At 40.5% G+C, this 15,403-nt stretch overlaps 1 protein-coding gene across 2 annotated transcripts in view; it reads left to right on the plus strand.

Annotated features, from left to right (window-relative positions):
- Nucleotides 1-14,136, plus strand: part of PTPN1 (protein tyrosine phosphatase non-receptor type 1) — an 83,432-nt gene extending 69,296 nt beyond the window's left edge. For both annotated transcript variants that reach the window (XM_063146270.1, XM_063146278.1), the window contains exons 5-9: nucleotides 2,237-2,374; nucleotides 5,662-5,871; nucleotides 7,075-7,236; nucleotides 8,485-8,720; nucleotides 11,151-14,136. In XM_063146270.1, coding sequence (XP_063002340.1) covers nucleotides 2,237-2,374; nucleotides 5,662-5,871; nucleotides 7,075-7,236; nucleotides 8,485-8,720; nucleotides 11,151-11,340 — 936 coding nt within the window. In that variant the 3' untranslated portion in view covers nucleotides 11,341-14,136. The remainder of the gene's footprint in view (nucleotides 1-2,236; nucleotides 2,375-5,661; nucleotides 5,872-7,074; nucleotides 7,237-8,484; nucleotides 8,721-11,150) is intronic.
- The last annotated feature ends 1,267 nt before the right edge of the window (nucleotides 14,137-15,403 follow it).

Consider the following 15,403-nt stretch of genomic DNA (forward strand, 5'->3'; position numbering starts at 1 on the left):
AAATAAATCTTAAAAAGGGAAAAGTGTCTTACCACACACTCAACCAATCCTCCCTCTCCCACCCACCCACCCCACCCCACTTGCTCTTTCTCCACTGCCGATAAGCTTGAACAAAGAACAGAATTATTGAGATCCCTTGGGGGCAAGCGGCTAATGCTTCTCAACAAACTGTTGTGGGGGGATACTCAGTGGAAACTTGGCAAAAATGTTATTTGCCAACCATTGGGTACAAAAATTGTGCAGGGAGCAAATTCACTTGCAAGCTGTAATTGAAAATAAATGTACAGAAGATTGTAATTTCTTGCTACAGGAGTCAGAGGAAGAAAGGCATTGGTACTTCCTACAGTGGACTAACCTACAAGGCATTCCTTCATTTTCTCTCCATAAAATGCTTTGTGGGTTGCCTGAAGCTTTTCTTTGTTAATTTCTGTGCAATAAAAGATCTCCAGTATTACCATCTCATGTCCCATGATTTTTTTTAAACTTGGTAGTTAAAGCGTGTAAATGTTTCTTTGTTAAATGAAAAGGGGGGGGAAGGAGGAGGAGGATATTATATTGAAAATGAAACTCTAAAAATCCATGATAGTCTTTCAAGAATCACTGATATATAACCCTAGCCAGACCAACTGTTTTGAATTCTGCAGGACAATGTTCTTAACAAGCACATGTTCCTGGTGAATATAATTGTAGATTTAATAATTATGCATATTAGCTCCGGAATTCTTTAGGAAGTTTCCCACTTCTAATCATTGGACACCTTCAGGTTTGTAGTATGTTAATATTCTAATGATGCTGAACTTGGATTTCCTGGAAAAAGATTATTGATAAATTACTATGATTAGTCACAAGTTTAGGTAACTGAAATGTTCAGAATTCATTTTCAATGAGAAAAAACCATTGTAACCTTTAAGCTATCCCATATGTCATCAAAATGAACTCATAAGAGTGGGATTGTTTTAAAGGAGAAATGGGCAGCCCAATTGCAGTTCTGCCTCATGATTCGAAATTAAAGCCTTACAGCTTTGTGCATGTACTTTCTAACTGTTCTCCAAATAGTGTCCCATAAGTCATTGTTGTCTTGTCTTTATCAGTTTTGTCTAAATGAGGTTTTCTTAGTTGCTGCATTCTGTACTCTCAAAATAGTTCCAGCAACCAGCACCTAGTGCCGGTTCATGGTATTGAATTACATCTTCAATTCTTATGCATGGACACAGTCCCTTCATACATGCGCACATGTATGCAAAGCTGCATTTCATTGAAAGTACATCCAGTGCCACGCACATATGGATACAAAGCTGTGATATATTGAAAGTACAATCTTCTGCAGTTGGTAGAAGCTCCCCAATCCTGCTACCTGAGATCCTTTAAGTAGAGATGTTGCATATTGGTTCCAAGAACTACTCACTGGCCCTGTTCAGAAGACACCTTAAACCATGGCTTTAACCACAGTGATTAAGCCAGAAAGCTGGGCTGTGTTCATAAGACACCTTAAACCACTGCTTTAACCATGGTGAATAAAGCAAAAAGCCTTATTCACTGTGGTTAAAGCCATGGTTTAAGGTGTCTTCTGAACACAGCCTGGCTTTCTGGCTTAACTGCCGTGGTTAAAGCCATGATTTAAGGTGTCTTCTGAACGGGCCCCATACAAAATCTGTACTCTACCACTGAGCCACTTTCCACCCCACAGCGCGCACAGTGGCCCCGTTCAGACAATACGCTAAACCATGCTGCTTAACCAGAAAATGGTTAATGGAATGTATTAAGGTTAATGCATTCCGTTAACCATTTTGTGATTAAGCAGCATAGTTTAGCGTGTTGTCTGGACAGAGCCAGAGTGTGTACCGTCACTGCCCTTTATGAACTATCTCCCTGATATCTGACATGCTCCCTCCATCACTTTCAAGAAGCATTTTAGATTCTTGTCTGTTTGCTCAGGACTGTGCAGTGCTCAGCATTGTGATTTCCTTCCTCTCTCCTGTTTCCTTGTTTGTCATGTTTCTTCTTATAGAAGAAGCAACAACCCGTGGGAAGCAATAACCCTTCTTTTCATTTCTGTAAGTCTGCTTTTAAGTGTTTTATAAATTATGCTAACCCACTAGGAGAAGAGGAGAGGGCTGTCAATTTTTTGCTGTGAAATACCATATATGCTAATGATGTGGTATGATTTTAAAGTTCTGTGTTCCTCTTTGTTAAACAATTGTGCACAAATCTTGCTTGCTTTCCTCTCCACCATTAGATAAAATGTGCACAGTACTGGCCTCAAAAGGAGGAGAAAGAAATGCTCTTTGAGGATACAAATTTCACATTAACCTTGATATCAGAAGACATAAAATCCTATTATACAGTACGACAGTTAGAATTGGAAAACCTCACAGTAAGTATGGAAAAGCATATGCTATCAAGTGGTGTGATTTTCCTCCCACTGCAGTTCTGTAAACTATATTTTGCTATATTTGTCTTCTGGCTGTGGGATTATGGGAATTGTAGTCCAACACTTCTGGATGGGACCATGTTGGGGAAGGCTGCTCTATATTAAGGCCATACATGTTTGGTGACCCTCCCATCAGTGCTTCAATAGTTTTCAAATGCTGACATAACAGAATTCATGTTGCCTTGATTTTGGAGAGCAATGCATTCTAGTATTTAAGCAGTTGTCACATAGGTTAAAGGATCACAGATGCAACCATTCTCTAGTCATAATGTATCTAATATTAATGCAGTTAATGCTGTTAAATCCATAGATGGCCTTCTGCTTGCAACTGTATGCAGCCTTCCATATGGTTCAGGATGGTTCCCCAACTCACCAGAGCAAATTGGGTGGGCTGCAGGGGGAAGGGAGATGTGAAACCCAATTATACTCTGCTCATAGAACTCTGGATCCAACCCATAATTTTGCTTTATCATAAATTAAAAACCTTTATAGGAGTGAGATCATGATATGGGCATAATGGGAAATCATGCATTATGGGCATCTAAGGAAAGAAATTCTATTCATAGCTCTAAATTTTTGCTCTCCAATATTTCAGTATCCCTCAGGTCTGCCATGACAACCTTCCTCCCCCTTCCTCAAAACTGGGATTGTTGCAAATGGTTCTATGAATGCATCATTTCGTTGACTGGTTAGTTCATATCTCCAGGGTTCTATTAAAGGAAAAAAAAATTGTATCAACCATTACAAGAAGATATTCTAATGCACCACAACAGCCGCCACCCCACCCACCCCCAGCACTTTTGAACGGCATATACTGACTTGTTAGGCCCCTGAAAATGTGTGCTGATCCTTTGAAGGTTCAAGGGAAGATATAGGATGTGAATGTATTCTAACAAGTGCTATTAGCTTTGCAGAATACAGTAGAATAATGCTTGTAATCCGTACCACTTTTTAGTAGAAGCAGAGACTGGAGGCATACAAAACAGATAGTGCCAGATGACTCAAGCAAATGAGCTAAGGAATAAGACTCCATGAGGAGGCAAACCTTGGGATTATGACGTATTAAATACGTCCTTCGTAGCTGCAGATATGACAGTCTGTTAGACTTGGTTCCTAGGGTGGCTGGTAGTTGGAATTAAGTGTTCTTTCTGCCAGGAAAGTGGCAGGAAACTCCTGCAACTCTGCTTCTCTGGGTGACAGATGAGGCTCAGTTGATCTCCCTTTCCCATTGTGTTCTTCCTCTGAGAGAGAGAAAGAGAGACTCTTCTCAGTGGACTCTTCAGTGGACTCTTCCCTTGGTCCACTGGCTGATGGCAGGCTATGCTCCCCTTCAGCTCTGCAATCCCAAGGCAAATGCCTTACAGAGATCAAACAGACTTAAAGATACAGTACTTCTAATCATGACAATCCACCTTTATTACGGGGACTAAATCTGAGCTAAGATGCCTTGTTCATAGGATGACAGAGCAACCTTAAAGTTAATGGGACAGCAGTGTCACCTAAGGTACAATTAGTGTTTCTTACAGCTGCTCTAGGGAATTTCATCCAATGTTCCAAGAGAGCTCCAAGTCAGTTCATAGTAACATCTCTCCACTAACACTTTAATTTGAATTTTACTTACTTGAAAGAATGTACCACTGGTTTCCAGTGGAAATTTCTTCCAAGTAAACATTTTTAGGGTTGTGGTTCTTAGTAGAGGTGTGTCCTAACCACAAGACTTGAGTTGTCCCATGATTCTGAGATTCAGAAAGTGGATCAATTCCGCTCTAACTGATTCAGAGGCCATCCACTTCAGATTGGTACCAAACCCAAGTCAAGATTCGGAAAACCAAGGCTTCATGCTTCCCATTTGCTCATGCTTAATGAAAAAATGGCAATAGCTTTTTCTCCTTTGTCAGAACTGAATGGCATTTACATGTGTTGTATCCCCTTGGGAGGAGGTCATGCCTGCCAAGTGTCAGGGGGAAAAAACAGATGCAGTGTTTTTTGTGTTATACACTTTTATATTATAACCTCCTTATTTCTTGGCAGAATTGGATGAAATTTGCAGGGATAGTAGCCTCTTCTGAGGGGATAAAGCCTGCCAAGTTTCAGATGAATAGGTGCAGGGATGCTTATCCCACCTACTTTCCTTCGGGACAGGGGAAGGGAATAGGTATTGTAAAAACTTACCTATTCCTGATCACTTTTTTGAATGGTACAGAGAGCCTGTAATATATGTCACTTCATTTCCATGTCCCTTTATTTTAGTGGTGGAGAAAACAGTAGGTTGTCCATATTTCCCCACTATCAATTTTTCCTAAGTAGGTTTATGCTGGGAAGAGCATTTGCACGTGTCCCACAGTAAAGTACTCCCTAGAAAAACTGCTTTCAGCCCAAGGGTCAAATTCCATTTTGGAGAAGTTCTCATGGGCTGCATTCCAGCACTGGACGGGGGGGGGGGGGGGGCAAATGCAAAAGGGGCATAGCTATGTCACTAGTAGCTATATCTTAGGGAAGTTTTCAACCTTTTAGGTTCAGGGGAAAACTGCACAAAATCTGGGAAACTTTTGTTTCACACCGCCTTTCCCCTGACCATGATCACTATCTTGTCCCTGACAGCCCAGGGTAACCCAGGAAGGCTAGATTACAACCCCAGGAGGGCTGGATAAGAACATATGAAGAACCTTGCTGGATCAGACCAAGGGTCCATCTAGTCCAGTATTCTGTTCACAGTAGTGATCAACTAGCTGCCTATTGGAAACCCACAAGTAGGACATAAATGCCACAGCACCCTCCCGCCCATGTTCTCCGGAAACTGGTGTACATAGACGTACTGCCTCTGATCCTACAGGTAGCATGCCGCTGTCAGGCCTTGTAGCCATCAGGATTTATAATCTGGGTCTGAATTTCTGAACATTGTAGATTACAATGGAAGTTGCCACAATGGAGTTTAACATGCTCATTTGGGACTTCTGCTTGTGGAACATGTGCAAGAAAACTTGTAGCCCTTTCTGCTGTAAACGCCTGACCGTGTGAAGCCTCAAAATCAGCCTCATAAACTTCTTTGAAAATCCATCAATGTAATATTGTGTAGGCGTGTAGTTTTTAACAAGGATTATAAAAATATGCTGAATGTCGGTTTCCTAATCACTGAAGCGTTATTGCAGACAGTAAAAATAATTGCAAATGCATTTTCATTCTCAAGAAACCCCAAGTGAGAACCGTTTTTCTTCCTTTGTAATTTACAGACACATGAAACTCGAGAAATCTTGCACTTTCACTATACAACGTGGCCGGACTTTGGAGTCCCCGAGTCTCCAGCTTCGTTCCTCAACTTCCTGTTCAAAGTGAGAGAGTCGGGGTCGCTGAGTCCTGAGCAGGGACCCATTGTTGTGCATTGCAGTGCGGGGATTGGAAGATCAGGAACTTTCTGTTTGGTTGATACTTGTCTCCTCTTGGTAAGAACAGCTTGTAGGAGGTGTTGGCAAGCACGTACAGCATAATAACAGCGCTGGCTCAGCTGGAGCAGAGCGGAATATCATTCAGAAACTTTGGCAAGCCGTTTACATAATGACCATTTTGGACATCTCTCTGAATTCTTCTTTAGCATAATCCCATTTTAGAGACATGCAGGGTTGCCACAGACTCTGTGCCATTGAAGCACACGGCACACACACCCTCACCTCCACCAGACACTGAAATTAATGTGTGGTCTGGGCAGTCCGCATGGAGTCCCATATAAATTACTGTCCAGTTCTTGTGAATCTTCACCCTAAAAAAAGGAGTGGGAGAAACACCAAAAGGAACAACACGCCTTAATTTTCAGACTTATTGCAATAATTTTTGACCATTATCCAGAGCTCATGTCCCTCTCCAAAGTTCTCGCTACCACAGCTAGAACCCTGGCAGAGAATCCCATTCTGTTCTCCTCCCACTTAAATTCCAGTGCTAAGCACATTTAATTGTAAATGGGACCCCGCTGCTGTGCAAAGGATTACAGATCTACAGCGCAATCCTGTGCACATTTATTTGTCAGTAAGTCCCAGTGTGTTCACTGGAGCTTACTAGAATGCTTAGTACTGCAGCCTTCAGTGATGGCTGACACACAAAATTGAAACTACGAGTGATAAATTTTGGATTGCATATCAAATCATTGAAGTGTTGGCCATTAGGCGACAGCATTCACCTTTCAGTTGTTTTGCAGTGGAGAAATTATATTGTTTCTTTGTAGTTCATTAAACCTTGCTGTGTCTCTATGATTGCTGTTCTCAGAAGTTTTTCCCCCCCTGTCCAATACTGGTTTCTTGCAATTTCTGCTTTTATGAGTTTGCGTTATATATGTCTTAAGATATTATATGATGTGTCATGCATGCTGTAATGACCACTGGCACCTTGGGACGCTAGCGCTTCCCAGAACAACTCTAGAAACCTATCATTTATGGGATGGGGCAGGTCAGCGGAGCTCTTTTCTGCAAGCTGACCTGTCCTGTTTTGTAAATGCTCGTTTGAGGTTGTTTCTGGCTACTGTAGCTTCTACAGCTCTAGCTTTAATTCCACCAGTGGCCATTCTCACTATCATAGGGGTAGTTTTGGATAATGCCCACAATGTTTAAAATAAAACAAATTAGAGCATAAACTGAGTGTCACGTTTCTCTGTTCAGATGGACAAAAGGAAAGACCCTTCTTCTGTCGACATTAAGCAGGTTCTTTTAGAAATGAGAAAATACCGTATGGGGCTTATACAGACCGCAGACCAACTTCGTTTCTCTTACTTGGCTGTTATAGAGGGAGCAAAATTTATTATGGGAGACTCATCTGTGCAGGTGGGTAGTACTAGCAATGTATTGAATATGTTCTAGTTTGTCCTTAGTTTTAAAAATGTTTGCCCCATGTTTTGTGGAAGATCAATATTTATTTATATTTTTTACATATTTATACCTGTTTATAATGCCCAACAGCCTAGGCTCTCTGGACAGTTTACAACTAAAACCATAATATAATAATCCAGATTAAAATTTTAAAAATCACATAAAACCAGAATAAGTTACAGTCCAGGGAAAGCTTGTCTAAAAAGATATGTTTTTAGGAGACGTTTAAAAGATATTACATTTTCCGCTTCCCGAACCACACAAGGGAAGATTTTCCAGAGGGTGGGTGCTGCTACAGAGAAGGCCTGCTGTCAAGGACCTTCATGACGACATTCTCTTTGTCTCGGAATGATGAGCAGGGCCTCATCTGAAGATAGTAAATGTCGCCTGGATGTATATAAGGGAAGTCAGTCTGCCAGGTATCCTGGTCCCAAATTGGTTAGGGCTTTATAAGATAATAGCATGACCTTCTACATAGCTCAGTAGCTAACAGGCAGCCAGTGTAGTATGCAGGACCATAGGACTTAGGGCCAGCCCAAGACATTTTGCTGCCTGAGGCAAAGGACAAGATGGTGCCGATATTCCATTCCTTGTACAAAGGCTGACTGGTTGTTGGCAGTTGAATTTTTCTTCAACATTGGCAATAGGACAGCATCCTCCATCCCACTTGAAGGCAGCAGGCTTGCTTAGGGGGCCCACAGCTCTCTCCAACCCCTTGCTGCCATCTGCTGCCTGAGGTGACTGCCTCACTCTGCCTAATGGTCAGGCCGGCCCTGATAGGACTCAAAGGGATTTGGAGGTGATAAGATGCACTAAAATATTATGATCCACAACTTGACCTGCAACAGAAACATAAGCATAAACCTGGCTATAGGAGGCCACATGTGTGGTTGCAATTGCCTGATCCAGAAGCAATTCTTTTACAACTTGGGGCAGCAAGATGTTATGTGGAAAAGCAACTCCTGCCCTGATGCTGCTCACCTGCCCACTTCCTCCTTTATCTTGTAGCACAACGAAGACTCGTTGGGTAGCACGTGGTTGCTTCAGGTACTCCCTGCCATAGCCACCTAAAACTTGTTTGCAATAGGTAGAACAAACTAATAACTTTTCCTTGAAAATGTTAATGTTTTAGTGGTCCAGTAAATTCCTAATCGCTGGGTTCTCATTTCGGAGGATGTCAATAAGTCTCTGTTTCTGTTGAAGGAGCAATGGAAAGAGCTCTCTAAAGAGGACTTGGACCCACCCCCAGACCATACTCCACCACCACCCAGGCCACCCAAACGAACCTCAGAATTGAATAATGGAAAGGCATACGATCTCATGGAACCTTTTCCAAAACATCAGGTGACCGAGGAAGAAATCACACCTGCAGTCGGCATGCTGGAGGCGAAGGTTCCTGATGGCAGGGGTTGCAGCCCTGAGCAACTAGATATGGAGAGGTAATGTTGACAAGGATTATTTTGGAACGCTTGCAGCAGACTTTCAGCAGCCATGCAGCCAGCAAGCGGTCCTAGGTCATAGAGTTCCTGCACCAAATCAAATGCCTTTCGTTCCTTTCCCAGTGGTTTTACCAATCTATGCGAGGCGCGCTGCTGTTTCATTTGTCAGTGTAGAAAGAGTAGAGATGTGAAGGTTGAGCAGAAAGGGATGAGAACATTTGGGGAAAGTTCCCCTTTCTGTGCATTTTTTGTTCTCCACCAGCAGAAAAAAATTGCCAGGAGGGGAGAGCACTATCTTCAAATAAGCAGATAAAATAATTTGGGATTGGTAAATCAATAGTGTTACTTTTAAGCTTCAAAATCATCCATGGGCATCTTAACCAAAGCTATATCCTTCATTATATGGCTCAATCATGTTAGAAAAGTATAATTTTTAAAGAAGACAAAAATAGTTCTGAAAGCAGTCGGGCTTGTTTTTTATATGCCTTCAAATTATTCTGAAAATGGAAAATGCTAAAATTAGGAAACTAGATCCATTCCCAGAAGATGTGGAAGGGTGGACGCCTTGTCTCGCAATTATAACGTATTTCTTTTAAAGTAGCTATGTAAGCTTTGCACTCGATGTGTCTGAAAGGGGTCTCTTACTTGGCAATCTCCATTTCTCAGTGGAACTGAAACACTCTTACTGGAACTGAAACAGTGTCAGGGTGGAACTATAAATCAGTTGTAGTTCTGCGATCCTTTTTAGAGGAGAAAAAGTCTCTAAAAATAATTATGGAACTAACTATAAAAAGTAGTTCCACCCTCCATTGCTCAAAGTACGTTGCAAAATATCAGAGAAGTGGTTTGTGTCTCTAAAGAGAGCTTAGAGATGATGAAAGGTTTTCCACTCCGCTAGAAGAAGCAAAAGGTCAGCATCAATTTTATCTCTTCATTGGAGGAGAGCTTATTACCTGTCAGTCCAAACAGCCATAACTTAAAAACGCCAGAAACGGAGCACAACACTTATCAAAAGCATGAGATAGAAACAAGGAGCACTTCTGAGCACTAGATGTCACTGCTGCTTCATGAGAGATAGTATAATTTCTAAATGAATGTCAGAGGATTCAACGCAGACCTATTTTTATCTACGGCAAGACATACAGGGCTGAAAACCCAGCTTTTCAGAGCCCATATTCTCATCTCGCAACACAAACCAGACAAAGTAGTTCTTTCTGTCACACAAAAGGGAGTTCAGATGAATGGAATGTTGACGGAAGCCTTAATTTGTCTGTTCCTGAAGAACAATGCTAGAGGCAATTCTTTAGTAGTAAAGAACAAAACATAAAATTGTTTATTCTTAAAACAAAAATGAAACATTGATAGATAGAATAGGAGACGAGAGATAAACTCATGGTATCAAGACTTCTTGGAGACTTCTTACTAGCTGTTACTAGAAAACATAACTGTCACAGAGAGAACTGTTAGAACGAGGGAACAAGCCTGGGAATTGCATTATTTTTTATTTTATTTTTTATTTATTCTGCCTTTTTTCCTGCAAGGAACCCAAGGCGGCATACATAATCTTCCTCTCCACTTTATCCTCACAACAACAACCCTGTGAGGTGGGTTAGGCTGAGAGTCTGTGACTGGCCCAAAGTAACCCTGCTAGAACCCGGATCTCCCGACTCCCAGTCCGACACTCTAGCCACTACACCACACTGGCTCTCAGTGTAGTACAGACCAAGAACCAGTTAGTTAAAGAGATACTAACCAGTCAAAGTAAAGAATATAGTGCAAACATGTCTAACTGACTGTCTCTGCTGTACTCCTCCCTTATGACAGGCTGAGTTTCTTGCACGCTCGATGTTGATCACATCTAATATGGAAATGATTTCCTCAGGACCACACTGATGGACAGTGAAGGAAGCCTGACGGCTTGGTCTTCCTTACCCCACCATTCTTTCCTTGACTCCAATATAGATTTTCACTTTTTCACCTTTTGATAAAATTTCAGATGCAGTCCTCATTCAGTCATTATCCTTCAAGCCTCTCCCTTCACCTTCAGTGCTCTTCTGGTAACTCTGCAGTTAAATGATGGGCCCCGAAATGTAGCGTTCCATTTGAGTCAGATTAACTATTTTATCATTTCACTATAATGGTCAGAACACTGGAGTAAAATTTAGCCTGCCAAAAGCAAGATTGCATCAATGTTCGTGAGTGTTAAGCAGTCGGGGAAAAATGGCTGTTTGTCATTTACGTGAAATGAATTCTTTTCCCTCTGTCCTCCTTCTCCACACATAGCTCCTTGTCCTTTTGCCATGCTGCCTGCTCCTTTTATGTCTTACTATCTACCTCACCAAATAAGCATGTGCCAGTATGCTTTGTAGTTCCTTTCCTCAGGTGACAAGGAATCCTTCTGATCAGAATATATTTACCCTTGTTCCTCAGAGGTATCCAAGACACTGAGCTTAGGAAGAGAACTGTTGATGCTTCACCGCACAGTGAAGAGATGGTAAAGCCAGAAGAAGAGGATGACGAGAACATGATGTCAACTTGGAAACCATTTCTGGTCAACATCTGCATGTTCACTGTCCTGACTGCAGGAGCGTACCTCTGTTACAGGGTGTGTTTTCATTGATGGACATGCCGGCGATCGTTCCGAAACGCCAGTAACGTCACCAGTGTTTAACTTGTTTCTATAAAAAAAAAAAGCTGAAGGGGGCAACCAAGCCTTGTCCCAGTGGAAGAGTATATTTTAAGTTTGAGAAGCTGGAACTTTGGTTAGGGCTTAAAGAGAAAGTTGATGCACTAGGGTTTAATGTTAGCCCTACGGTCCCAAGAACATAATATTCTAATCTCAGGGCCTTAAGATATTCAGGAGTAAGCAGAGAATATGCCAAATAAGTCTTGTGTTTTTCATTATTTTTCCTTATTTTTTAAAATGGAATAATAAGAGTTTACAACACATTGTTGTTTTTTTAGTCTTTTAAAGCCAGTTTTTGTTCTTTTGGTGTTGTTGAGGGGTTTTTTGTTTTGTTTTGTTTTTCAAAAAAAGAAAAGAAAAAGAAGCTAGCCACAAGTGAAAACTGCTTGTATTCTCCAAGTGTTTGTAACCAAATACGCGATTGGGTTCCTTAAAACACCACTATACACCCACATATACACACCCCTGAAGAATGTACAACTTTTTTTGAGAAGGGAGAGCTCTTTACTGCTTGCCTTTTAAAGTCTGAGGGGTTAATCTCTAAAGAACCACTTCTGTATAACCTCTATGAATTAAATTGGCTGTTGCTCAGGAGCTCCGGTGAATAAATAGAGATGATTTAGTCCCACCACCACCACCACCGTTGAAGTTGGATTGTACCTTGAGATTTTTTTGGCAGTGCAGTTAAGATCGGATATATTTGATCATATTTAGATAGGGTTGTTTTTTGTTTTGCTTTCATTACACATTTATTATAATGGGCACTTGCTATTGCTCAGGGCATCCTGACAGGTCAATGCTACTATTTTGTTCCTCCCTTTTAGACAAAAAGGAACTGCATTTATCCCTACCCACCCTCACCCATTGCAAGTCTTCTGTTACACTCTTATTTGTGCGCACATGCTGATTGCATTGCACCATAAACTTTCCAGTTACCTATCTTTTGGAGGAGGGGAGGCAAAATGCAACCAAGATATGTGCACCAGCATTAAAAAAAATGGTTTCAGATACTTGCTTTAGAAAGGACCAGTTTTAAAGCTGCTTTATTATTTGGAATGTAAGATGCAGTTTCACTCTAGACTTGCCATGTGAAGAATGTGCTTTGTGTTTAAAACAGAACAAGAAGAGTTTAAAAGTCATAATAACAATAAATCTCCGTATTACAGAGAGCCGTTGGTAATGTTTCTTAATAATTCCTGAGTAGCTAATGCTGGGGGCAGCTTTCTTTTGGAGAAAAGGTGAGCAGACCTAGCTCTCCAGATCAGCTAGTCATTTCGCAAGATGCAAGCCACTGTATTGGTAGGCTTTCATTGTGTTGGCTTTTATTTTTATTTTTTAAGAAAAGCATTTCAAGATTGATTTTTATTTGGTTTAAGATCATGCTGTTTAGTAACCAGGCTTAAGGCTGCAGTTCTATACACACTTACCTGAAATTGAGCCTGATTGAACTCAGAAGGACTTAATTCTAAGCAGCATATGTAGGATTGCACTGTAAGCATCTGAATCTTCTGCCTCTGCAGAAAAGTAATCATCCTTATTCAGAACAAATCCATGGGGTTAGATCCAGATTTAGAGTGAACCTAACACAATAAATGGGATTTGATTTACTCCTGACTAACTTAAGTCCCATTGATTTCAATGGGTCTACTCTTGAGTATGACAAGGTCAGGATCCAACCCATGGACTTTTTGTTCCACTTGAAAATGGGGGGCGGAGGGGTTTTTTGATACAGTGTAGCTCTGGTAACTGGCCGTAGCTGCGAAAAGAAGGGCATAAATTAGGCCAATCATGTATTTTACTTTTGTTGACTGGGTTAGTAAGCTGACTTGTTAACTTCTGTTTTTGTGAGCACCAGAAGTAATAACACAGAGGAATCCTTTGTCTATGGTGCAGAGAACAAGACAAATTTATTCATTAGTGTTGTAGTTGTTTCAGAGTAAAACCATGACAGCTAAACTACAGTGCGACTAATTACTGCTTTGAAAATTCTGCGTTCTACTTATATAGCACTTAAGCTCCATCCCCTTTAAAACAAATCTATAACATAATAGACTTTTCACTCCATATTTATTTTTGTTCTCCACAACTCTTGCAGACTTTAGCTCTTTTTTCTCCCTTGAATCAATGAGGCGTTAATTAATAGTCTTGAGGAAGGAAGGAAGAAAGGAGAGGTCTGATTTTAAAAAATAAAGTTTAAAAGCTAAGGTTGCATCAAGGGCTTTTCTTAAGTACAATAATAAATCCTCAGGTAGTACTGGAATCTTACAAAAGACGTTACCTGTGAGATTGTTGTTCAGATCAGAATTTGAAAGGAGGAATATTGTTAAGTGGTCAATATTTAATAGTAATATTGGAAATATGAGAAATATTGATATGAGTATAGAAAATGGTATAATATATAATGGCTCATCTGTGTATTTTACTATACAGTATGTGGATTGCTTTGTCCCCATTAATCTCATTCAGTGGGATATTGTTCAAAAGTGGCATTTGTATCCCATTTTTACTCAAATGCATGTATAGAGTCTCCTAAAAGTGTCCTGATCAAAATCCATGTGCTTGAAAGGTGAAAATATATTTTTTTATATTTCTGCTTTCTGATGTGCCCAAATTATACTTGCATGATCCGATCATTTAAATGGCTGTGGATCCCAAGGGTGTCACTGAAGTTTCTTTGTTCAGCCAATAGATGGGTAGGTGTGTGTGTGTGCTCTCTTTAAAAACAAAAACGAAACAGGTAGCCTGTGTCTTGCCTACTTTTGGCATGACCTTCTATTCTGTTTTCTACGTATGCCATGTAACCCAGTTGTATACCACTCATTTAAGCCAAGTAAGTATAGTACGAACATTCCAGAGTGAGTACAAAGCCATATTCACACCTCTCTCGTGCGCATACGCTGGTTTTCTGCAGCAAATAGCTGAAACACAAGGTGTCCAAATACACACTGAGCGGTCTTCTCTGATATTCCAAGGGAGAAGCTTCTCACAAAAGGCACCAGAACCAAAGTGAGATTTAAAGTCTGTGCTTTTTATTTTATAGAGAACAAGGTGTGTTTTGTTTTTTTTAAGAAACAGCAAAGCTCTTGAAAATAACAGTGGGTGATAAATGAATTGTAATATTCTTCCTCACAGGAGGAAATAGTTGAATCCAGAATGTTTCTCTTTAGAATCCACAGTGTGACTTGATTGTATAATACTTGCATCCCTTTAGTCAGGAAGAACTAAAGATCTTTCTTGCCATCCAGAGAAAGGGAGAGAAATCAGCTCTAGCTACCATGTCCCTTTAGGCCTGCTGGCATCACTGTTTGCCTTTTACCCATTAGAACTCAAGGAAGACTTGTACTGTAGTGAAAACATACAGTAGAATGCCCTAATCAAGCCCAGTGAGGTGTGTATAAGGCTTATAATGCTGAACTGTAAGCATTTTGTTTTGATGTCCTGTATATGTATGTAGTAGTTTTGGGTGTGTATATACAGTAGCGTTTCAAAGTGGATGTATTGGTTAACCTATTCTTGGGGTGGGGGGGAATGGAGAAAAAAATATCCATGTTTAAACTTGTTAGAAAGTTAGTGAGCTGCTCTGCTATATGCCTTAAGCAAATATTTACTCATCAGGTCTTTCTTTTTTACAGATTGCCATAGAAAACTTTTTTTAAAAAAAACAAAAATAAAAAAAAAAACAAGCTAAATGTTTTGGTATAATACGTTTTCAGGTATATTGTCTTTTGTGTAAGGCGCTGCAATGACCTCACAGTTTCAGTAAAACTGTACAGTTTTTCAATTTCCCATACAGATTTTCAGTTCTCATTTTAGCTGCAACAATAAAATTCTTTTGTAAAGAAGTACATGTCTGATTTTTCTCCACTTCTTCTTTTACACGCAGCTGCAAAGGCTCTGCATTGAACCTGTGCTTGGGGCCAATCTATGCGTGGTTTTTATCATGTAGTTCTACCCTTGCAGTTTTTCCCAGAAATTGCCAGCATGCCAAGGTGGTAGG

This window comes from Elgaria multicarinata, chromosome 1 (assembly GCF_023053635.1).
Source record: "Elgaria multicarinata webbii isolate HBS135686 ecotype San Diego chromosome 1, rElgMul1.1.pri, whole genome shotgun sequence".
In the NCBI taxonomy this organism is placed as follows: Eukaryota; Metazoa; Chordata; class Lepidosauria; order Squamata; family Anguidae; genus Elgaria; species Elgaria multicarinata.